Source organism: Rhagoletis zephyria, unplaced genomic scaffold, assembly GCF_001687245.7.
Source record: "Rhagoletis zephyria isolate East Lansing unplaced genomic scaffold, Rhagoletis_zephyria_1.1 Rzeph_scaffold_01704, whole genome shotgun sequence".
NCBI classification, from domain to species: Eukaryota; Metazoa; Arthropoda; class Insecta; order Diptera; family Tephritidae; genus Rhagoletis; species Rhagoletis zephyria.
The window spans coordinates 32,528-57,317 of record NW_016158788.1 but is presented as its reverse complement, the minus strand read 5'-3'; the positions used below and the strand labels follow the sequence as shown (position 1 = coordinate 57,317).

At 34.5% G+C, this 24,790-nt stretch overlaps 1 protein-coding gene across 2 annotated transcripts; it reads left to right on the top strand.

The window, feature by feature from the left end:
• The first annotated feature begins 4,958 nt into the window (after positions 1–4,958).
• Pex11c (peroxisomal biogenesis factor 11c) lies at positions 4,959–20,493 on the top strand. Of its 2 annotated transcripts, XM_017618783.1 has the most exons (5): positions 4,959–5,697; positions 17,209–17,573; positions 17,644–17,700; positions 19,522–19,731; positions 20,352–20,493. In XM_017618783.1, exons 1-5 carry the CDS (start codon positions 5,632–5,634, stop codon positions 20,353–20,355), a joined length of 702 nt encoding a protein of 233 aa, XP_017474272.1. In that variant the 5' UTR covers positions 4,959–5,631; the 3' UTR covers positions 20,356–20,493. The 2 variants fall into 2 exon arrangements, with proteins under 2 accessions (XP_017474272.1, XP_017474271.1); XM_017618782.1 differs by lacking the exon at positions 20,352–20,493 and having other exon boundaries at positions 19,522–19,873.
• The last annotated feature ends 4,297 nt before the right edge of the window (positions 20,494–24,790 follow it).

The window sequence follows — 24,790 nt, the reverse complement described above, 5'->3', positions numbered from 1 at the left end:
TTGAACTAAAACTAGCAGAAAAGTTGAGAAACACTTCTCATGTTTAACCCATAGTACCTTGGTTGTGATCAAATTAAAGAATTTTGTATTAAAATTTCTATCTTGAAGGTTGATAAAAGCTTAATACAAACTTCATAAAGGGTAATATCTCGAGAGTTTGAGTGCTATTCAAGTGACGAGAAAAATGCCGCAGACTTCCTGTGCCTTGTGCCGAACAACGTGGCCTAGTTATAAACAAAGATTTTTCAAAGTTCCAAAGGCAGACGGAAAGAAGCAAAAATGGACGGAAGCGTGCGGCCGAGAATTGTCTCATGGCGCAAAAGTTTGTCAGCTTCATTTTGATGCGAAAGATGTTGAAGGTGATCCAGAGAGTCAACGAAAGCGTTTATCGGAATCTGCAGTTCCTATGCAAGTAGATTATTTATCCTCTTGGAATGAACCTGCCATAATTTATGATGGTAAAAGGGATTTTGGGACACAAACAGGGTATATTTTCCATAAACCATTTTTGATTTTAAAAATAAACAGTTTTATTACAGGGCTGACATTGAAAAGAGCATCAATCTAGACAACTTAGCACTTAAGAACAGAATCAAGGAACTAGAAGCTGAGGTGTCGCTTTTAAAAATACAAATGAAAAGCCTGTGTGATTTGCGGGACAACCTTACTAATATTTTCACTCCGAATCAAATTAGAAAGGTAGAGTATCCTAACAGAAACTTACATTGGGAGGACAATGACATCCGGTGGGCATGGACGTTGCATACGGCTGGACCAAAGGCATACGCTTATTTGTACAAGAAAGGGTTTCCATTGCCCTCGGAGTCTACTTTGGCGAAGTGGCTACAAAGGTTGAAATTCGATGACGATGGCTTACATTTTGTCCTGGATGCATACGAGGTTGAAAATAATAACGAAGAGTCGGGTGAACCTTGTGTCTTGGACCTCACAAGAGCGAAGATAGCGTCCGCCCTGGAGCATGATCACGGATACTGCGAGCGTGGCAAAATATGTTCGAAAAATCATAGATATACTTTTAAAGTATCGTAGAAAAGTTTCCACTTTCGAAAAGACGAAATTATTTTCGAAGATGTATTTATTTAGTCAGATACATGTACTGTACATACGGTGACCATATTAAGTAACGTAAAATAAAGGACATTTTTTTCAAAATGATTTGGGAATACGTACATACAACTTGTATGATAAAAGTACTTTACCCATATCTTAATTTAAATCAAATATTTACAAGTTAATTATATTATTTAATTGTCCCAAGTTCCCCTGCTGTAGCGAAAAATGTAGCCAAATCCTTTTTAAGGACTTCGCCACCCTTTGCTACCAAAATGTGTTTACCATAATTCATACTGCACGACGAAGCCAGCACACAGTGGTTCAAAATTGGAATTTAATGTTCACAATTCACCGGAGCCTTCATTTTAAACCAATTTTTACTAAAAACCAAAAAAAATAGTTATTTTTGTTAACATTTTTTATAACATTTCAAAGTTTATTTTTGTGTAATTTGTAACCATACAACTGTTTTCAACTAGTTTTTGTTATGTGACATTTATTAACTGGAACAGGAGAATACATTTTCTTTAAAATTGCTAATTTTTTGGATTTTGCACTACAAAATTTAATATAATCAAATAAAAATTCACACATCAGACTCAACTAGCCTCTAGCAAATATTGTAATCTTTCATAAAAAAATAAATAAAAATTAATCAAATTAAGGGAAAAATGAAGTCTCCAGTGAATTATGAACACTAGATGCCAGTTTTGAACCACTGTGCAGCAGGGGGTTTATTGTTTTCTTTCAATGGAACTGAAAACTCAGCGCGCAACACGATCCTCCTTTATAGTTTGTACAAAGATTACTGATTATATATAAACCCTTAGGTGGGGGCGAAACATACTGGCGAAGGTTTTCATTATATTTTGTAAGGGACATTTTTATTTTTCATATTCTGTGTTTAAAAATTTACCTATGTATGTAGAGCTGATTTAGGGGACAGTTTAAGAAATAAAGGACAAAAGGCGTCCTTTATTTTGAAAAAAATTACAAAGGACAGGGGGTTAAAATAAAGGACTGTCCTTTAAAATAAAGGACGGATGGTCACCGTAACTATACAGAAGTACATACATATATTTTTATTGCTTAATTATTATGCCTTAATATATCCTGCTTATTATGTACATACATATTTCATGTCATATGTACCTATGAACATATCACTATTTTACTAAAAGATTAGGTTCTTTCCCTAACAATCCGGACCGGATCCGGTAATTAGAGAATAAGCGAAAATTTTGCTCAAAAATGGAACATAATCTAGAAGTACGGGAACGCAAAAAACCACATTTCGTGCCCAGAGTTTGAGCAACAGTTGATTCGGCTTGTTTTTGTCACTTAAATGCAAACGCTTTGAAATTGAATTTTTGTTTCACAAATTTGATTTTAAAAATATAAAGATGATTGCAACATTTTTGCCATATTTCATCAGTACAGCAGTAATGCCGCTTTTATTACGTGCCTCGAACAGGCCCTATATTCATATATATTTTCGCAGACTCACAATTTATTTAAAGAATATCATCAACCCTATTTCCAATTCTATGTGAATAAATCGCTCCCATAATTTAATTAGTGCATTCAATATGTTTCACAATTAACTTAAATACTAAATTGCAAATATTTGTGCAACGACCTCGACACAGTAAAATAAAAAAAATTGGTATGTATTAGTAAAATAAATATTCTCANTCAAAAAGCTGCAACTAACTTTAAAGTCGACTTTATTTTGACTATGACTACGGGCCAATACATTTATATTTCAATTAAACCTGAGATGTTCAAGCGCACTGCAATATTTTTCTATCCATTTTTCCAGTGCTAAAATAATTTTCACCACATAAAATTGCTGCACAACACCCTTATTGCTGAAAAAGCGTTGCTTGCAACACTAGTCCTTTATGGGGACCAAATTTGGTGGAAAAAATAGCTAAGTTTGTTTACTGGATATACTGAGATGTAAACATGCACTTTGACGCTTTATCCATTTTTACCCGGAGAAAAAGACTGGGCTATTTCGGGCAGGAAGAAAAAGACACTTGCGATCCAATACGTTACCCATTTTGTTGAGTACGGGAATGATTTCTGGGCTACTTTGGGCACCCCGGGATCCCGCGTTGCGTACGGGAAAGAACCTATTGTAAACTAAAAAACGTGGTTTAATATTTCAATTTGCTCACATAACATAGAAAAAAAGTATTCTGTATTTACGCGGAAACTGTCCAAAAATTTTCAGCGCAATATTTTTCTATACTATATATACTGTAATTTGTATATAGAACGAAGAAGTTATATCGGTAATAAACCATATAATCGTCAAAGGTGTATTAAACAAGGTGGTGTTGGGGCGACAGCTGAGTTTTTCGCCGTGGAGGCCATTACGTCAAAATGATGTGTTTGTTGTAACTCATACCAATGACAGTATGGACATCAGCGTATAATTTGTTAGTGTAATTTTTTACTTATATACGGCCAACACCACCTTGTTAAATACGCCTTACTTCAGTTCATTACACCATGCGATGATGCGCGTATGCTCACATAAAAACGTTTGAAGCAAGGCGAACTTATAGAAGGTGGTGTTGTAGAATAAGCTGATTTTTTCGTCTTACGTGTATTTTGTTTTTGCTTTTACTGATTTGACAGCCCACCCGTCAAAAGCAAAAACAAAATACATGTAAACTTTGGAGCGAATAAGCGAGGAAAGTCTTATGTAAACGGCCCTTTACGTTGGCCTAGTAAAAGCTCAGTTAGTCAGTTAGTCTAGACTTAATTTCTGTAACATAACTTAACTAAATATTTCGGCCAACCTGTTATATGAGAAACTGTGTTGGCGGTTAGTTAAAACTTAACTTACCGTAAGAAACTTTAAGCTGAAATTAGTCAAGAACGTAAACCTACCGGTACGTAAACCCGAGTCAGCTGACACGATCTGTCTTACCAAAGCGCCATGTAAATGAAAACTCAACACCGCAGAATTTTTCTGTAGTTGTAGCCCGTAGCGCAGAAATCTGCGGAATTTAGATTTTTCCGTGTTGGCTGATTTCTCCTTCTTTAGATGGTTGCCACTTCGTTAGTTTTACAGATGGTAAAAAAGATATAAGTTCCTATTCAAAATATGTTTAAAATATTTGAAATTTACTATTGAATAAGGTTTTTGTTGAAAACTAAGTAGTTTATATTTAGCTAAAATCTATTATAGCACGAAAAATTGTAGTTGAAAGGGTAAGTTTATGAAAAGGCATTGATGAGTGGCAACAGTGTAGTAAGCAACACTGAGGGCTCCAGTAATCGACAAAATTCTGCGTATACAGACTGCGTTTAAGTATACGTTCTGCGTTCTCGACTAATTTCAGCTTAAGACCCTGTAGATTTTAGGTTCTTAAGTTACGGTCTTACGGAAATTGAGAGCGGTGAGAGAATCAGGCTTGCCAGACTCGTTTTTGTATTTCTTAAAAATAAATGAAAGCAAACATTTTTGTTTGCATGAATTTTTTTGATGTGGCATTTAAGGCGGCGAACTGTTAAACAGCTGAAAAAGAAAATACAAAAACAAAATATTTCCGCTCTTGGATTAAGTTGACGTGTTGAGTAATCATTGATGATTTCTTCTGGTAAGTTAAATTAAGTTAAGTCTAGACTAACTGAGCTTTAAAGGCCGGTCCACATAGAATTTTGGCGTTGGCTCCGACGTTGGCGTTGGTTTGACAGAACGCTCGTTAAACGTATGCTTGCTACAATGAACGCTTGGCAGCGAATGCTGGGACCACTAAATAAACATACTAACGACAGATAAATTATTATTTTTATCAATAATTGCATTAAAAACGATATTTCTTGCCCGCACTTGATTAAATAGGAAAATTATTTCACACAATTTTATTTATTTGCAACAGCTGACGAGCGACGCACGCGAAAAGTTGAGAGTTGGCCATCTTTTTGCTTTGTGTTGACGTGAGCGTTATCGAATTTCGGCTATGTTGACGGATGCATTTGAATTCATGTATTCATCGTCAGCTGTTGAAGCGACGCCAACGCCAACGCACCGCCAAAGATTATGTGGACTTGCGTTAATGCCTGGGTTATAATGTAAGTAACGGAATGGAGTGAACTTTCACTTAATTATCTACTGCATGGGAAATGAATGCAAATGATTATAATACACGTAAACGTAACGTAAAACGGAACAATCTAAAATCAATAGAGCATTACGAATTCACCGCGATTTGTTAAGATTCGCCCCGTCCTTTATAACCAGGGCATAAGAGTGGTAATTTTTCGATAGTATCGATAGTGTTAAAAACTATCGATAGTAGACCGAAACCCAAAACCATCGATACTATCGATAGTGGTGTTGATAGTTTGACAGCTTTGGTTGGTAGTGTATTTTGACAATCGGTACGTGTGGGTTGTATGGAATTTGCGTCTGTTTGTTTACAGTGATCGAATAATAGTTGTGTGAATTGTACTTCATTGAATAAAAACTTAGTTATTCGATTAATTGGAGTTTTGACTTGCCTCATACTATTTTCCAGTAATATATTCTAATATAGTATGTCGACGACCAAGTTTGTAAATGAATTTTGTGAAATTATCGACAGTTATGGCGGTAGAGATAAGGTACGCATAGGTAGACGTTTATTCGTTATTAATAGATATTGGTCAAGATGTATTCTATTATTCTCGGATATTGGTAATTTTGTTGATATCGTACGCAATAACTACTTAGCCAGAGCTCACACTTGCCACGCATTGCACCGTTGGCTGACTCTTACCGGGCCTCAGGCACCACACCAGAATGTGTGATCCGGAAGTCTGCTTGTCAACCTGAACAACAGGCTTTTCGCCCCGCAAAACTAATATCAATTGAAAGCAAAATGTTGTATGTATGTATGTATGTTAAATGGTGCATAGAGTTGAGCCACGAAGTAGATTTTCTATAGTTCATAAGAGCATGGCTGTATTTAAGAAACATTTACCGAATAGCCGAGTTGCTTTATTACATTTGCATATTGTCTTTAAGGCCTAGAGTTCAACCACTCAACGATATAACAAATCATGCTGTTGCAAATTTATAACAGTTTTTACATTTGTGTTTTATTTACAGACACATATGTATGGTCATATGGAATAGTAGCTTAAATCGGAAGACTGGTTTTAGTAGAATGTGCCATTCGAAGGGTACGATTGCGAATGACGCACTGACTCCAAGTCATTGAAGAACCCTTGTCAAATAAATGCGAAAATAATAGTTCTGATGCTAGCATGCTGGTTAGTGATGCTGGTTAAGTTTCATCACAAAATTCCTTGTGGTTTAATGAATGACGCATTATAATAAAGCCAGCCCCCCGACTTAAGCCAATATTCCATGTGAGCCCTGATCCATACACATGTATTAGGTATATGTAGGGTTATGTGATTGCATTTTTAATAAGCAAGACATTCTTCACTTACTACATACATACTTATTTATATGGGTCAGTTCCAAACAAAATGTACATGGCAGGTATTTTTTATATTTTTTTAAGATTGATAAATTTATCTTCTGAAATCGTTTATAATAATAATAATAGATTGGCACTTACACATATGTTAGTGTTTGGCCGAGCTTCTCCTGGGCTGAATCGAGTGTACATGGCAGGTATTTTTTTTATATTTTTTTAAGATAGATTTGTCCATCATAATTTATCATTGAATCATGAAATTTATCCTCTGAAATTGTTTACTGACGTGAAAATTTATGCACAAAATTCTGGGGACTTTTAAAAACAACGTATTGGACTTTGCCCTTTTTCTTGTTTTTTGGGAGGCCATATACTTCCATGGTATCGTTTTATCCCTATCAGTACTTAGATTAACCTAACTTGGCGTATAAAGTTTTTCTTATTGCATTTTTGTAAAATATTTTCCAAAAAGTCACTGTTTTAAAAGTAAGTTAAAGGAATAAATAAGTTTAGAAATTGTTAGAAAAAGTATACTAACCCATAAGCATTGTAAGTACTGATTTTTGACATTAAATTCATGCTTTTTAAATATTTGCATGTCAATTTAAAACTCATTCATTCGGTAAGGTAATGTTAAAGTTTTTTCCACTTTCTTCATGACATTAACCTGAGGTTTTTCTTAGGAGGCAGGTTTTTTTGTTTAATCTTTCTACGTCAACAATTTCCCATATATGCCATTTGATCACGTTTGCAGAAAAAAGCTATTTAAATAAAAAATACTTTGTCACCTAAAAGTGACTGGAAATGTTTAAAGTTTTTTTTAAAGTCTTATTTCACCAAAATATAAAAACAAGAAGTTCATCGAAATTCGTGAAGGCCATTAGTAACTATTTATTTTTATTTTTTGGTTTTTTTGAATAAAAAACTGGGTGACATTCCAGAAATATTTAGCCTTACTTAACATGGTGCAATGATTGCTTTTATTAAGTTATTTCTTATGCCATTAGATTAATAACTTTTTACGCTTTACATGCACTTAGGCAAGCAAAACCACTAATGTTAAGTGGCTGTTAGACGTGGCAAGTGCAAGTCCTTTTCAAAAGTCTGTCAAACTCAAGAATTTCCAAAAGAGATTGCCGGAGCAGTTACACCTTGCATGTAAAGTGGTTTCCGAAAGCAGATTTTATTTCTGAAAATCAAACTTTTCGATACGGAATGCAGACAATTCCACTTTCACCCATGTTACCAGACAATCTTATGCTAGTAAAAATATTACTTACCTCTGTATTTTTTTTAAATGCTAAAATGCGCACAAAACAACCAAAAAATGTCTAATGCTTTTATATTTAAATTTTTCATATCAGGAGAATACATTAATTACAAGTATTTTATTAAATGTGATGCAACTTTTTTAAAATCTTATACAAATTCTGCAAAAATCGCGTCACACGGCAACACTCGATTGGTTTGACAGCACTTGCTGCAAAAATGAAAATTGCTAGTGGAAAACGATTTGCGTAATTTCAGTTGCAGTTACACCTTGCAATTTTTATTTCCGAAAATGACTTCTGCAAATCTGCAAAAAGGACTTTCTGGCTGTTTACACCGATTTCGCATTTAGACAGCAAAATGCGTAGAAAAAGCGCTTGCATTGCCACGTTTAACCGTACCTTTAGAAAGCCACGCTTAATCTGATAAAAAATTTCAGGCCAAAAACGAATAAAACAACAAAAGTTAAGGTGATAATTTACAAACATTTACGCCTTTTTTCATTGTTTCTTCGTTTAAACTTTTTTTCATGTTCCATATCGAATAACCTGAGCGTGGACAAATATTTTTATATGGAATTGATAAAATATATCAAAGAAATACCATTCCCAAAGGAAAGCAAAACGGCTTACAGTAATAAAATAATAGATTTGTTGGTGGCATATTATTTGGATCTTATAATACTTTTTTGATCTTTCGTTTTTACCACCAAAAAAATTTAAAACGGCGTAAGAAAAAAAAAACACTTTGTTTGGAAATTACCCATATACAAAAAGAACTAGGTGCTTATACGGTCGGTATATTGACTTATGAGAAAGTGTAATTTATTGCCAATTGACATTGTGAAAAATACACTATCATATATTCATACTTATAAATGTTTATATGTACATACATAGATACATACGTATAAACATAAACAGTTATTGATAGAATGAAATTTAATAATAATTCAATGGCCTTATTCATACCTTATTCATAAAAAATAAAATCGGTCTAAAGAGCTTTATAAAGTGACATTTTCATACAAAATTTCGATTTATAAAGTACAGCAAACTTGATTCCCATTTATCTGCGCTCATATACATACACTTGTGGTCAGCTGATTAAGTGACATTCTGACCAGTTTTGTTATTTTAGTTTTGTTTATTTAATGTTAAAATTTTTTTTTTATAAAATTCTAGCATATTTCATAACCCGTACCAATTAAATCTACATTTCAAACTTCGTGCAAAAATTATAAAAATTAAACACTTTTTAACAATTACGCCCAAAAATTTTAAACTTTTTATGTAGAGTTCTTAGAAAAAGTTTAAATATGCAGCTTTATAGCCCATAGTGCAAAATTCAAATCGCTAGAAAATTGCGTTGATTTTTAATAATTTTTTTGGCTGACGGTGTTGTGGATTTTCTTCCATATAAATGCAATTTTCGAGCATACTTTGTATGAAAGAAAATGCACAACGCCGTCAGCTAAAAAAAAAAATTAAACACAACGCGATTTTCCCTATTTTTAACCTATTAAAATTTAATGGGCCATAAAACTGTATACATTTTTCTTGAAATTGGGACAAAAACTATAGAATTTTTGGCTGTAAGGCAGTGTTAAGGCAGTGTCACACAATTGGGCATTTGCCCAAAGTTTGGTGGAAAACGTATCCTAATCGTTTGAACGCACAAAATGTTTTTCTTTTTCCCAATCACGAAAAAAATGTGTTCAAATTTTTAGTTAGAATTTCGCTGTATTGTACTAATCGTGTGACTACAAAAAAACTTGTCGCTCCATTTTTTTTATTTTGTACCAATAGCCCAATATAAAAAACTAGTGTACCCGCATGGCGTTAAAACGCCCAAAACTTCAATTCAAAAACCTCAAGTTATTCTAAACTTTAGTCAGATTTATAAGCGATCCAAGTGTCATATTTCATCTAAATCGGTGCAGCCGTTTCTGGGTTAAGGGAGGTCTCGCATAGTGGCGGTTTTTAATGTCATCAAGTATCAAATTATTCTGTGCCGATAAGAAAGATCTAACTTCAAACAAACAGGCCATTGTCCTTACTCCACCTCTCATATTTGAAATTCAGAAGGACGATGCAAATCTAATGATCTTTACAAAATATTCCTTTTCGTATAATATATGTTTATACTTAGTGAGATTGGTATGACTTTTCGAAAAGGTGGCAAGCCTAATCAAAGATATTTTGATAATAAAGTTTTAATAAATCTCTTTCGATTGACACTTATATTTTAATATTTCATAAAACTTGCGTAAAAGTTATCCAAACTCGACTACATCAAAGACATTTTCAAACTGAAGTATTTTTAGTCTAACATTGTGATACCTATTTCAGTTAACAGAAATAAAGTTTTTCAAACCCATTTCAATTTATATCCACCTTTTATTAATTCATCTAATTTTCTAAATAATTTTAATGCAACTTTAGTTTTAATAAATCTCTTTCGATTGACACTTATATTTTAATATTTCATAAAACTTGCGCACAAGTTAAACAAATTCGACTATATTAAAGACATATTCAAACTAAAGTATTTTTAAATCTAACATTGTGATACCTATTTCAGTTAACAGAAATAAAGCTTTTCAAACCCATTTCAATTAATTTCCATCTTTTATTAATTCATATAACTTTCTAAATAATTTTAATGCAATTTTCAAAACTCTTCAAAAGCAGTTTCATGCTAAAACCTTCTTAAATAACATTCGTCTGACATTGTGATACATATTTTAATTAACTGATGAATTAAGTTGAATTTGATTTTTTAAACATGTGGCAACCCCGCTAAATACAGTTCACAAATAAAAGTTTTTCAACGTCCCTTCGAGTGATACCCATATTTTAATAATTCATTTAACTTAAATAGTTTGAATTTAACTTTTTAAACAGGTGGCAACCCTCTTTCAACACCTTAAAAATATTCTTAGCGTTCAAACTAAAGATTTCTTAACCCTCCTTCGTTTCACATCCATATTTTGATGTTTCATATAACTTGTGTATAAGTAAACTAAATCCGACATTTCAAGCAAGTGGCAACCCTCTTCAAAATATTTTCAAACTTCTACTTAATGAAACCCCTTTCATTTGGTACCCATATGGGATACATATTTTTCTTACCTAATATGATTTTTTAAACAGGTCCCAACCCTCCCATAGTTCAGCTAAGAGAAAAGCTTTTCAAAACCATTTCGGTTGATACCCATTTTGTAATAATAGATTTGTTTTAATAACTTGAATGTAATTTTTCAAAAGGCGCCAACTCTTTTCGAAAAAGTGAAACGTTATTGCACATTCAGTCCTAGCCCTTTAATTTGAAACCTCATTTTCGAAAATCGAACGAACGGTGCGGATATGATGGCTTTGATTTTTGAATAATTTGAATTTAATTGTTCAACAGGTGGCAACTCTTTTCCAAAAAATAAAAATAAAACCAGTTTGCACATCTACAGGCCAAGCGCTTTAATTTGACACCCCAAACAAAAAATTCCTTCGCGTATTATATATATAGATGTACAAATCTGTACAAATGCACCAATTGTGTGACACTGCCTTTAAAGTTTGTTGAATTTTTATAATTTTGTACGAAGTTTGAAATTTGGATTTCTGTGGTGCTGGTTATGTAAAGTGTTAGACTTTTATAAAAAAAAAATTATAAACATTAAATAAAACATAAGAAGTAAAAAAAAATTGCCAAAATTGCTCAAAATATCAGTTGCGATCCCGTACGAGTCCGGACTAGTCAGAAATAGTCAAGACAAAAAGAGAGTAAATAAGGTTCTCTCTGTCAGAAGTTACCAGTTTTGGTCCGAAGATTTTTTGCTGGTAAATTCTGGTAAATGTGTCAAACGATCAGCTGTAGTGTGTTTGGCAACCAAATTGTAAACAAAAGAAAAGTGCCCTCTGCAAATTCACGTTGAAAAGTATTTAATTACTTGTTTAGGGGAATTCTAATGAATTTGAAAGAATTTTTGGTTATTTACATGTGTGAGCTGAGCGTGTTTACATACAAAATAAGCAAAAATTTACAACCAAAATTTGGAGGTTATGTTGAATTTGACGTAAGCTCCCATTTTTTTCTAGAAAGTGATCCCGTACTTTTTAATGTTACCTCTCGCTATGAGCGAATTTTTATTTTTTGACAGTTTTACTAGTTTAAGTCCGAGGAATACGGGATTGCACCTATCACTCACACTCGGGTACATATGAATGTAGCGCAGGCCTGTACATATTTTATTTTATGTTATCGGATTATCGGAAATAGGATTTGGATACCATCGAGTGATATTACGCACCTGTAACCTAGGGAGGGGCACCTCCAAACGATTTTTCATACCTGCAGTTTTTTTTCATACATATGTACATATTTATGTATGTACATTAGAGCGGGTAAATATTTCGAGGATTCCACGTGTAAGCAAATTTGCCGAAGAAACTATGGTCCTAAAATCAATTTGGAGTTTGCCAAATTATGAAAATGGGTTTCGAGGAAAATGTGAGAATTTCGCCGTTGAGCCCTCTGGTGGAAGTTTTAAGAAAAAGATAAGTGCTGGAAATGGATTTGAATGCATACCAAAACCTCTAACCTGTAGCATGTTTTCATACAAAACTTAAGCACTTCTTTAGGACACTACGCCGAAATGCTTGGAAATCTTTTTTTCGCAATTGACCAAACTGCAAATTGATTTTGGACCCATGGTTTCTTCGGCAAATTTGCTTAGAATTACACGATATACGCTTACAGTCGAAGAAATCTGCCATACAAATTGGGCCGCCCTAATGTACATCTTTTAGTATGTACCATGCCTAATGTTCACAGAGTTTTACGCATTTCCATTGGCATAATATGTTTTTAGGGTCGCCTTAAAGTTGCGAATATGAAAACGATTTGGTTTGTACATACATACATAACATCTTTATTATCAGCTTATTTGACTAGAAATTTGTAATCTTCAGTGTATGTATTTTATCGGCGTATGAAACGCAAGTTTTCAAATAAGATAGTGTCAAATCTTTCTTCTCGCTCTTTTATAATTTCACCATGTATTTAACCCAAGAAAGAAATATGTAGTTTAAAAACTATGCTAAATCAACTCTTTTATATGTATGTATGTATGTAGTAGGCGATGAAGTGTTTGAACAATAAAAAATTTTAATCGCGTGCATCGCACTTTGTTTATTCAATTTACTGTTTGTAGATAATTGCCTATTTTGGGTGCTTGGCCGCCTTAGTCCATAAATTTTTAATACCATAAAGCTGATGCCAGATAAAACTTTGTAGCTTCGCGTGACATTTATAACTTTGCCAGCAAAGCGCCAAGCGTAAAGGGTGTGCCACAATGAACGCCAAGAAAACAATTTTGTACTACTTTTTTACTCGTCGAAATTGCAGTGGATTTTATATATTTTGCTTTGAAAATATCAGCAATGCAATTAAGTTTTATATATCTACGTGAAAACTCGAATTTGGGCGAAACAAAATAAATATCAAACCGGCTGATTGTCAAACCGCGCAAAAAGATGGGAGTTGGCCTCCTTCCAAAATCCTGTAAATGAGAGCGATTTTGTAGAGTTGTGTAGAGAATGAAGTTGCAAGATTTTATGCGAACTTTTTCTTTTGGTAAAATCATGAAAAGTGTCAAGTGATCACTGGTTGACGTTTTTACAGGAAAAATGTTTTTCTTTTTGTTCCCGTACTTTTTGTTGTCACTCACTTTTTACTCTCACTTCCGAGAGTAATTTTGCTGTTTGACATTTTTACAGGATTTTGCACGAAAAGTATTGGTTCAGAGCTAGCGTTTGTTTTGGTGGCGAGCAAGCATTGAGTTTGACTTCATTTACTAATTGCGTTCCTTATCTCCCAGAAATAGTCAGAAAAAGTTCGAAGTAGTCAGATTTAGTCCAAAAAGCGTTCCTTAACTCGAAAATGACAGCAAAAATGAGAGAACAACACTCAGTGAGAGTGACTCTCTTCAGTCCGAAGTATTCAGATTTAGTCAGAAGTATTTTTGCTGGCAAAATCTTGAAAAGTGTCAAACGCAACGAAATTTAAATTAACGGAAATTAAAGAATACACAAAAAGTGAGAATAATCTAAAATGTAAAAAGAAGTGAATTGAAATTGGAAGGAGGCAAAAAATAATTGATATAGTAAGTTGTATTATGGAACGAATTTCCGTCATCCCTTGTCAAATTTGGTTTGGAGACAGACAAATTTGACAAGAGATGACGGAAATTCGTTCCATAATACATCATACACCCCCCCTGTCGGAAACAACAACAACCAAAAAGGTGATATAGTAAGTGTTTATTGTGCTTGTACTTGTGTGAATGTGTTTTGTACATACATTTCTAATTTTATTTGACGTTAGTTTTGTTGTTACCATTCTTTGGACCAAAAATTTGGTTTTATGCGTTCCTTTACTTTTTCCTGTTATTCTCTTTTAGTGAGAGCATTTTGATTATGCTCTGGAATTTTGGCACTTTTCAGATTTTAGTCCAAAAAGATAAGGAATAAACCTACTCCTCCGATTTGTGGCGTGCGCCTTGATATTGTCACATTAAGGGGAGGGACCTACAGTTTTACGCCGACTCCGAACGGCGATTGTATTTTTTATAAGAAGCTGTTTTTAATGGCAGAAATACACCCGGAGGTTTGCCATTGTCTGCCGTGGGACGACCGCTGTTAAGATAAAACCTTTTTTCTATATTTTTGCGATTTGGCTTTGGCCTAGGCTTGACTCCAGGGAAACGTAACTTAGCATTTTGCTTATGATTTTATATTGAACCACTTCCGCCTTCGCGTTGCATATTTTAAGGCCCATATGTTATTTATTTAGAGATTTTTATCCATAGAAATTTAGCGTGGCGATTTCTAGAATGCCATTATAAATAGAACGCTGTTAAGGCTTTGGAGGTCTTTTATTCGACGTGAGACTACTATAAAAGTTTACTATCTGAGATTGCTTTACTTCGGAAGAAATTTGAATAGTGACTTCCTTATGTTGGGTTTCCACTAGGTATTTAATAGCAAAAATGACAAATGACAAAGTATGGAATTAAAAAATGATCGTGTCATTATGTGAAAAGATAATCATTAAGTTCATTTCCACAAAATATTTTTCTGATCATTTGAGACAACATGTTGCGTGTTCAGAAGACGTGTTACGATCACTGATTTTTTTAGCAACGGTTGCGCTCAACTGCTGCGCCTCTGAACCTATCCAATTTTTTACAGCAGAAGTTGATTTATTATAAAATTGCCAAATTTTTATACAAAATAAATGCTCCTAACTCCCTTTTTCCGTTTATAACAGAGATGAATGTATATTCAAGTATGTATTTGTGTTCATACGTTCTACTGTAATTTACAATGATTTTTATTTTTCGTGTTAAACAAATAAAGATTAAAGATAATAATTAATATTTGAGTTTTATTTTTTCGTTCAATGGAAATTGTGATTACCTGATATTTATTTTTTGATAAAATTATTATTTTATGATTTTGATTTTTTCGCTCAAAGCTAATAATTATTGCCGTTGAGCAAAAAAATTAGACTCAATAATCATTATTACTTTTAAGCGAAAAACAGAAATCATAAAATAATGATTAAATGCTAATTTAATCTAATGCTAATTTTATTTTAATCATAATGATTCCCGTCCCTGGCAGAGATCGAAAATAACCCTCTCCACTTTGAATGTGTCTCAAAATAACTCTTGCTATTTAAGAGAAAAAAAATAACCCACAACAGAGAACAGGTGATTTATTTTTTTGTAGATGTATGCTCTTGCTCAGTGGAAAGGGTTATTCGCATATAATTGGCGTTGCTGGAGGTGTCGGATACTTATCCCTGGGAGAGAAGAAATAGATGTTATACCGCGGCGTAGCGTAGAGCGTACCGTTAAAGTGCGTAGAAAAATATCAAATTTGCTGTTTTTTTTTGGCTCAAACTAACTCAAAATATACTTAAATCTAATAGCACCTATACCAATATTTAATTCTGCTTATACTGGTATATATGTATGAAAAAATGCTTAATATAATAAAATAGCTTATGCTTGCAGATGTGTATGTATGTATATGTCGTGTAAAGATATGCCTAACGCTTTTCTTCCACTTACGTACGACTACTTATATTTTTCTGTCTTTCAATAACCCCAAAACAAAGACAATTAAAGATAAAAGTCTCTGCCAAAGTGTCTTTGCGGAAGGGAAATTTAAGCAGTTGATAAATAACCCACAGCAGAAAACACAAAAAGATCGTACAGAGAGATTTGGCACGGTGAGAAACACATTTTGCTTGAGAGATTTTTGTTTTTGTCAGTGAGAAACACAATAAAAAATAAGCAGAGAGGGTTATTTTCAATGTCTGGCCCTTGGTTTATAACCTAATGGCCTTATTCATAAAAAAATATAAAAGCTTTAAAGGCGAATTCATCATTCTAGTTCTCAACTAAAGTTGAAGTTGAGTTAACAACTCAAAAGCGTTCAGAACATTCTCAGTTGCTCTCCCAGAGAGAGAAACGTAACAACAGCGACATGGAATAAAAGTTCTGAACTAGAAGAGCTTTGTAAAGTGACAGTTTCCTAAAAATTTTCGATTTATAAAGCAGTTAAAGTCTTCTTCATTTCTCGTGAATTTGCGTGTAAAACTTTAGCGAAAAAATTAATTTTTTTTTGAAGGTCAATAAATAAAGTATACAAAGGGCAACAAAAGGGTCATTTAAAATTTTGAAGGTGGTGCCTAGTTATTACTTTATGATGCTTTTTCGCTCTACTGTAAAATTTTATTAAGTGGAATTAGCAGCTTTTACCGCGGCGGTGACGATATGTACGTACATACATATTTTCAAACACAACACAGGAATTAATAGTGGCAAAGTGTTAATTAAACGGAAATAAATAAGTATACAGATATTTATGTATGCATATTAGGGCGGGTCAATTTTTTTTTTATTATGCGCGTATATCATTGGTTCTGAGAAAATTTGCCGAAGACACCATGGGTCTAAAATCAATTTCGAGTTTGGAAAATTGCTAACTTAGGTTTCGAAGAAAATGTGAAAATTTTCACTGCTGCGCCCTCTGGTGGAAGTTTTAAGAAAAAGATAAATGGATTCCTCGTACCAAAAACCGCTTGTAGCATGTTTTTATACAACGTTTAAGCACTTCTTTACGACATGGTGTCTTGGGCAAATTTGCTTAGAATCACACGTAGAATCTGTGCTACACGCGCATATTCGAAAATAATTCCAATACGAATTGGCCCTCCCTAATGTACATGCATACATAATACATATGTATATATTTACATATAGTAAAACCAATATTCATTCATGCTTTATGTACACGCTTTCCTTATCAGTGCTCGTAATTAAATCACTATTTGCACTCTTATTCAGGTGATGAAGGCATTGTGCTACAGTGCCAAGCTGGTAGCCGGTTACCATGCCAGCCGCAATCCCGAGTTAGCAAAACGTTATGCTATTACTAGTTCACGTATTTCGGGAGCGCGCGCCACCCTCCGCCTCATCGATGATATCCCAATGATACAATATGCCTTAGAATATGGCTTGGGCGCACAGGAACCAGATCGGCTAATGGCAGTGCTGGGGGTAACAGCAAATATAGTGGATTTGCTGTATTATCCGATTGAGAAGATTTGCTGGCTGTCTGAGCACAATATCATAGATGTTAAAAACGCAGATGCTTGGGACGTGCTGAATTCGTCTTTTTGGGTTCTTTCCATTTACTTGAATTTAATGAGGTATGTATTTTGAGGTGACTAATTTGATTTTAATTGCCGCATTTAAGATTTTTTTTGCCTTCACTTTCAGAACGTTGCGAAATTACTCATTAAACCAACAAAAGGTGAATGAGGCGAATGTGGCTAAGTGAGTAAAGCGTGTAAATATGATTAAAAAATAATTTCAGTTTTTATATTAGGGGTATTAATCTAATATGATAAAATTATAAATTTGTATGGAATTTATAATTTGATCACATGCATCGGCAGTTTAACACAGTATATCAATACCCATGTAATGACATTACAAACTTTACCGATATTTAAGTTGAAAATAATTTGGGAAACAACTTTTTAGCTTAGAAATTTATCTAAGAAAAACTTGTTTACTTTTTTAATACTTACATATTATTATTATCATTGCGCCATCTTTTACAAATGAATCTATAAAACTTTACATGGTGCCGAGTTTCCTTTAAATGCTTTTAATTTTTTTAGAGTTTGCCTTTAAGTTTTTTTCTGTTTCAAAAATAAATTTGGTGGCAAATGTCGTCAGTTAATTACTTTTTTCATATACATAATTGAATGATTGATTCAATTGATAGAGGAGATAAATCATTTTCCTTTCGATTGAGTATTGTAATGACATAACAAGGTAAGGTTAGATCAAGGGGCTCACTTAGGCCGTGAGCGCCCCAGATCTGTTAGAAAGTATGAACCCAGGTGCCTAAGCCGCAATTTAACAAAAGCTGGGCTGTCTAAGAGGAAGCATTGAGACGATTCCATTTCGTCGTCCTCTATACATATGCGACAAAAGGGGTCTGTTGTGAAATTTAACTTCACTGCGGGGATTCCACCAGACGAGGATTTCAAAAAACATATTGGGCTTAGGTATGGTTTAATAGAGTCAGAAAATAACTTTGAAACAAAGGCTATATCTATTCGCGCAGTCCTCTTGTAGGTCGTATACGACCACGCTCTAGAGAAGTTCCGATTTCGCATAAAGGTCTGTTCACATACGACTTTCCTCGCCTTGCTTGCAAGTTCGAACTTTAACAATAAAGCATGAAGCGTAGAAGGTGTGCTACAATAAAAGCTTTGACAGCTGCTGCGTTATCTTTTCTCTCCATAATTTATCTGTTTAAGATAGATAACATTATAATAATATGCATTAATGCTAACAATAATAATTCATATTTACCTTATTTTTGTGTGTTAAATGCGAATGCGAGTGCGCGAGAAAAGATACATGTAAACAGCTGATTGTTAGAGCGCGCAAAAGTTGAGAGTTTGCTGAGTTTTGCGTTCCTCGCTTGCTTCTATTTAAGAACACTCCTATAAAATCATGTATTGAACCTCTTTGTCAAAGCGGAACTCTGAAGCAAAGTGAAACAAAAGTTGTATGTAAACTGCCGTTAACAAGTTCAGCTTTGACCCCAAGCTTCGCGCACTGCTAACCTTTTCTTCGTCACACAACACTTTTCTCTACATTCACTGCTGCCAACTTGGCCCTTTTCGCACAAAATTAAGTGCGTATTAAAAACTCGAAAATTGTTGAGTTTGCTTCTTGGTGCGTTTTTGGTGATTTTGTCCACGACATCCAGACCAGCTCCAGTCCAGCGATTTCGCTGAACATTTTTAGTGCAGCTGTCGTCCTGGGCCTCTTTTCTAAAGGGAGTTCCAGCTAATTGCGGTGCGTTCGCACCACCCACCGGTCCTTTCAACGCCTTCGCATCCTCGTNTGTCGTCCTGGGCCTCTTTTCTAAAGGGAGTTCCAGCTAATTGCGGTGCGCTCGCACCACCCACCGGTCCTTTCAACGCCTTCGCATCCTCGATCACTCACTTGACAAACTAATTTGGTTTAGTTCCGATTAATGAAAGCTAACGGTATTCCTAAATTTTTGTATGAGCATTGAAGGCGGTTGTTTTTTATTTAAATATTAATTGTAAAAAATCTTATTTTTTCCAGAACCCATGTAAATGAAAAATTACTCAAAAAACATCGCCTAGAACTACTCTCCGTACTTCGACTGTCACTTGATTTCACCCATGCCGTCAGCACTCTACCAAAAGGCTATCTTTGGGGAGGCAAATTATCCACATTCCAAGTGGGTGCCATTGGCACACTCTCAGCAGCGATTGGTATTTATCAACTATTAGCCAAACGACGCTTAAACAAATAAAACACATATAAAGTTCCTGTAGACACATGCGCTTATATTGACATATGAATACGTACATACACCCTGTGTCAAAATGATATATTCAGGCAGATCCCGTATTTCACTTCCGAGTGAATTTCAACCCCATACAAATTCAATTCAAAGTGACTGGTTGAAATCGAATTAAAAATTGAAATCGAATTAGAAATTATGACGAAAGTTTGTTGATTTTTATTTAATATTGCATAGAGTTTGAAACTTGGATTTATACAGGTTTTGTTAAAGAATAAACTATATTTTTTATAAAAAATAACAATAATTAAATAACAACAAAATAAATTCTTAAAACTTGTAAATATGTGGTGCGCATATAATTTTGCCACGGGGTGTGCTTTCATTGAAACATATCGTTTTGTTATTATACACCACAATGTATGAACATATGTAGGTATATTAATGGTGATTTCGTTTCTTTCAAAAAATGTTGCCCTTCGATGGTGCAAAATGAGTTTTTTGTTAAACTCAAACCTGTAAAAGGGCCTGTTTTGCCTCCTTTTCCTTGTCAATCTCACTCATTTCATAATATTGCCATTTTGAGTAACTATCTGATTTTCAGGGCCACTNGACGCTTAAACAAATAAAACACATATAAAGTTCCTGTAGACACATGCGCTTATATTGACATATGAATACGTACATACACCCTGTGTCAAAATGATATATTCAGGCAGATCCCGTATTTCACTTCCGAGTGAATTTCAACCCCATACAAATTCAATTCAAAGTGACTGGTTGAAATCGAATTAAAAATTGAAATCGAATTANGAATACGTACATACACCCTGTGTCAAAATGATATATTCAGGCAGATCCCGAATTTCACTTCCGAGTGAATTTCAACCCCATACAAATTCAATTCAAAGTGACTGGTTGAAATCGAATTAAAAAACTTGAAATTATGACGAAAGTTTGTTGATTTTTATTTAATATTGCATAGAGTTTGAAACTTGGATTTATACAGGTTTTGTTAAAGAATAAACTATATTTTTTATAAAAAATAACAATAATTAAATAACAACAAAATAAATTCTTAAAACTTGTAAATATGTGGTGCGCATATAATTTTGCCACGGGGTGTGCTTTCATTGAAACATATCGTTTTGTTATTATACACCACAATGTATGAACATATGTAGGTATATTAATGGTGATTTCGTTTCTTTCAAAAAATGTTGCCCTTCGATGGTGCAAAATGAGTTTTTTGTTAAACTCAAACCTGTAAAAGGGCCTGTTTTGCCTCCTTTTCCTTGTCAATCTCACTCATTTCATAATATTGCCATTTTGAGTAACTATCTGATCTCTCCTGACAAAGCTTCAAAAGGCAGAGAATGTGCATTTTTTTTGCCTTACAAGAGTGTGAAATTTTAAGAAACGAACATAAAATTTGCTCACCGTTGTTTGCCTTTATTTTAGAATCGAACACGATAAGAGAAAGGGGCAATCAAATGGCGACGTTTTTTTATTGGAAACGAAAACACTATAAGTGATATTTGTTTTATCTTTTATGTGATTTGATATTTGCGCCACGCGAATGAAACAAGCAAAAGACAAAACTGAATTTGTTTGCAAATGTATTTATATGTATTATACTAGTAACCTTAAGTATATCCTTGAGGAAATGATGTAACTCAAGGCAATCAATGACAATGCAATCTTGGCCTTATTAAAAAAATTATAATCGTGCAATCGTTGTTTTGTAATTTATAAGATAAAAAAGATAAATATAACTTATACCTAGTATATGTACTTATATGTACGTAAATACATATGTATGTAGATTTGTGTACTAAAGAAATAATATTTGTATAAATAAATAAAAAATAAAATGTTGAGAATTGCTATGTGCTTCTAATTTGTTATCTTCATTATCTAAACGTTTGTCGATGGCGAATTTATATGAGTATGACATAAAATAAGAGGAAGAACATATCTGGCCACAACCACAGTCGCGGTTTTGCTCTGTCGCGACCAAAATAATTATCTACATAAGAGTACGTGTTAAAATAATTTTACAGCCCGTCAGTTTCAAGGTGTTTCATAGGCCCGTCAGAATGGGTACTTGTACGCCAATAACGGAAAAGTATGCGAAGGAAGTGGCGTACGTGCCGTAGAGATGCGCCACAATGAAGGTGCTGCGTCTGCAAACAAAAATCAGCTCTTCCCTATGACCTCGTACTTGGGGTTTACACAAGTCAATTTTTCAGATACAATATATTCACAATTCTCTTGATGTCTTCGTCACTTTCTCTGGCTTTTGGAATACAGTTTATTATCTGGATGCCTACTTTACTCAAACAATGAGACAATTAATGCTTATTATCATTTGTCTTGATTTGTGTAAACGCGTGGTTATACAACTGTCAGCAGTGACGGACTTACGTGCGTCAAAAGTTGAGTATTGGCCAACGTTCGTTGCAAGGCGAATTTATATAAGATTTTCGCCGCGGTACTTCCTAATGTCAAAATGATGTGATTACAACAAACACATCATTTTGACACTAAGAAGTACCGCGGCGAAAGTCTAAATTCGCCAGTAACACCACCTTGTATAAATTCGCCTTGGTTCGTTGGGTCCGTCGACCCATGATTCAATAATACAAGGTTAGATAATTATTGACAGCTGCGGTTTGACACTCCCTTACAAAAGGTTGCATTTACGGAGGACAGAGAAAGGGCCAGAATGCAATCCCTTGTTTCGAAAATGGTAGTAGAAAAGTACGCAAAGTAGGCAATTAGTAGTGAAATTCCTTTCGTAAATTCTATTGTATTTGCAGGAAATCTGGCATTTTAAACGAAATGTTGAACGTAATATTGATATATCTACGTGAATTACGTAATTTATATGCTATTTAGCCGTATAAAAACTGCAAAATGACTCAAAATTTAAATAAGACTACTATGAGACTGATGTAAACATCCAATGCATATGTTTTCATCAGTTAAATATGCTTCATATGCATATACAAATAAAGATATTGCACAAAAGCTTATACTTTTATTTCACACCAAAGCTACACTGTTTCCATGTAAAATTGCAAAGAAGCAACACGGTGTCACTGCTAAGGGAGCGGTGCGAGAGAGACAACTGTCAGTTTATCGAACCTTGTATTATTGAATCATGCGTCGACCCAAGAGTTACCTATCTAAATCAGTATAAGCGGAAAAAGTGAAAGGAGCATTTGAAGACTTGCAACTTATCCTCTGGTGTGAATAAGCTTTGCTTAAACACGAACTGGCGCCATTAAAGGGTGGAAATTTCAGTGAGGCGTGAGTGCAACCTTCGGTGGATAAAATTATCGTAAGGCTGTAAAAACTGTCAAAAAGCAGTGTGCCTTCGACTTCCACTAGCGATGAGGTTAAGGTCAGCGTTGCCACAGACACATTTTTTTTCCTACCAAAATCTCCTACCATAATCAACCAAAACCTACCAAAAATTTTTTTGAGTTTCAATATTTTTTTTCAATGTCAGATTTATTAAAAACAGCTAACATATCATTTAGTAAAACTAAAACACAGCTAGTACAATAAAAACAAATTAACTGCGTATAACGATTCATTTTACTGTACATACATATCGTCATTAGATATGAATAAAGACGCGAGCTCAAAAGTTGACAGCGAAAAAAGACGCGTAAAAAAATTTCGGCCAAGAAGGACTCTTAACATAGGCGAGGGCAAAGAAAGACGCGTTAACCTCTTTGACGGCGAAGAAAGACGAAGAAAACTTATTTTTGCGGTCAACTATGTTTGCGAGTATACGAATTCCTCAAAGAGTTTTTCCAGAATGATGTTGAATCCATGTTTATGCGTCTTTTTTCGCAATTTTTTTTTCACGCATCCTTTTTCGCCGTCAAAACACCCGAGTGTCAAGTGACTATATTATTATTATTTCGTCGGAGATACCCGCGTTGCGACTTAAGAAGATATATTGTGCTAAATCCTAATTCTAATCGCTCCAACCTTAGGCTATTTAAAAAGCTCAGCACTTTGGATGATGCCATGTTCCAAATTTTAGATGGAGAAGACAATCCTTCTCCAAGGTGCATCAATCTACTATTCATACTTCGTGGGTAAACACATAGGATATACTCTGGGATTTCCTTCACCGGCCCACAAAACCTTCAGTAAGTCTCTACAGAAAGACCCTTTATTTAATTCAATCGGTACGTTAACTTGCAGTGTGCTGTCAGGTAGCCAGTAAGAGTTTTAAGTTCAAGGTATCTTTCGGAGTTCCTCCTGAAAAGTGCAGAAATTCCTAGGTCTGCAGTGTATCCTTTAGATGTACCGCAGAAAGGCTCGGAACCATGCAAACTCATTTAGGCTCCACTCTTTGCAAGGCAATCAGCCCTTTCGTTGCCTTCAAACCCTTCATGTGCCTGAACCCTCCACAGCGGTATGCTATTGTGGGCTCTCAGGTGGTTCTAGAGTTCACAAGCCGTTGATGCCGTTTTAAAAGACTCGAAGGCTTCTAACGCTGCATGAATATCTGACATAATATTTATTCTGGCCTCATTTGCCTTCTACGATAAAATTCGTGAACACAGACTTCGATTGCGAAGACCTCCGCCCAGAATATGGTTGGGTACAAGCCCATTGGCAGACTTTCCTGGAATCTTGGTCCAAGTACGCCATAAAGTATATATCGATGTTCGTATTGTATAATGGCAATAATAAGGGTATACGTTTGTACTGAGGAATCATGTTTGCGGCCGCCGTTATACGAACGCACCGGTGAAATATTCATTTAAAAAAATTGCTAAAATGTTTGGAGATACATATTTTCTATTTTTGTAACTATTACTCGTAGACCCGAAACCTACCAAAATCCAATCGAGCCTACCAACCTACCAAATGGAAAAAAACCTACCAGTTTTGGTAGGAAAAGCCCATGTTTGGCAACACTGGTTAAGGTGACCAACGGGAAGGCAAAAGCCTCTAAAGCTATTGGTCCCACCGGAATATGTATGCTGATAGTGAAAGAATTGGGACCGGCGGTAGTTGAATATCTCAGCACGG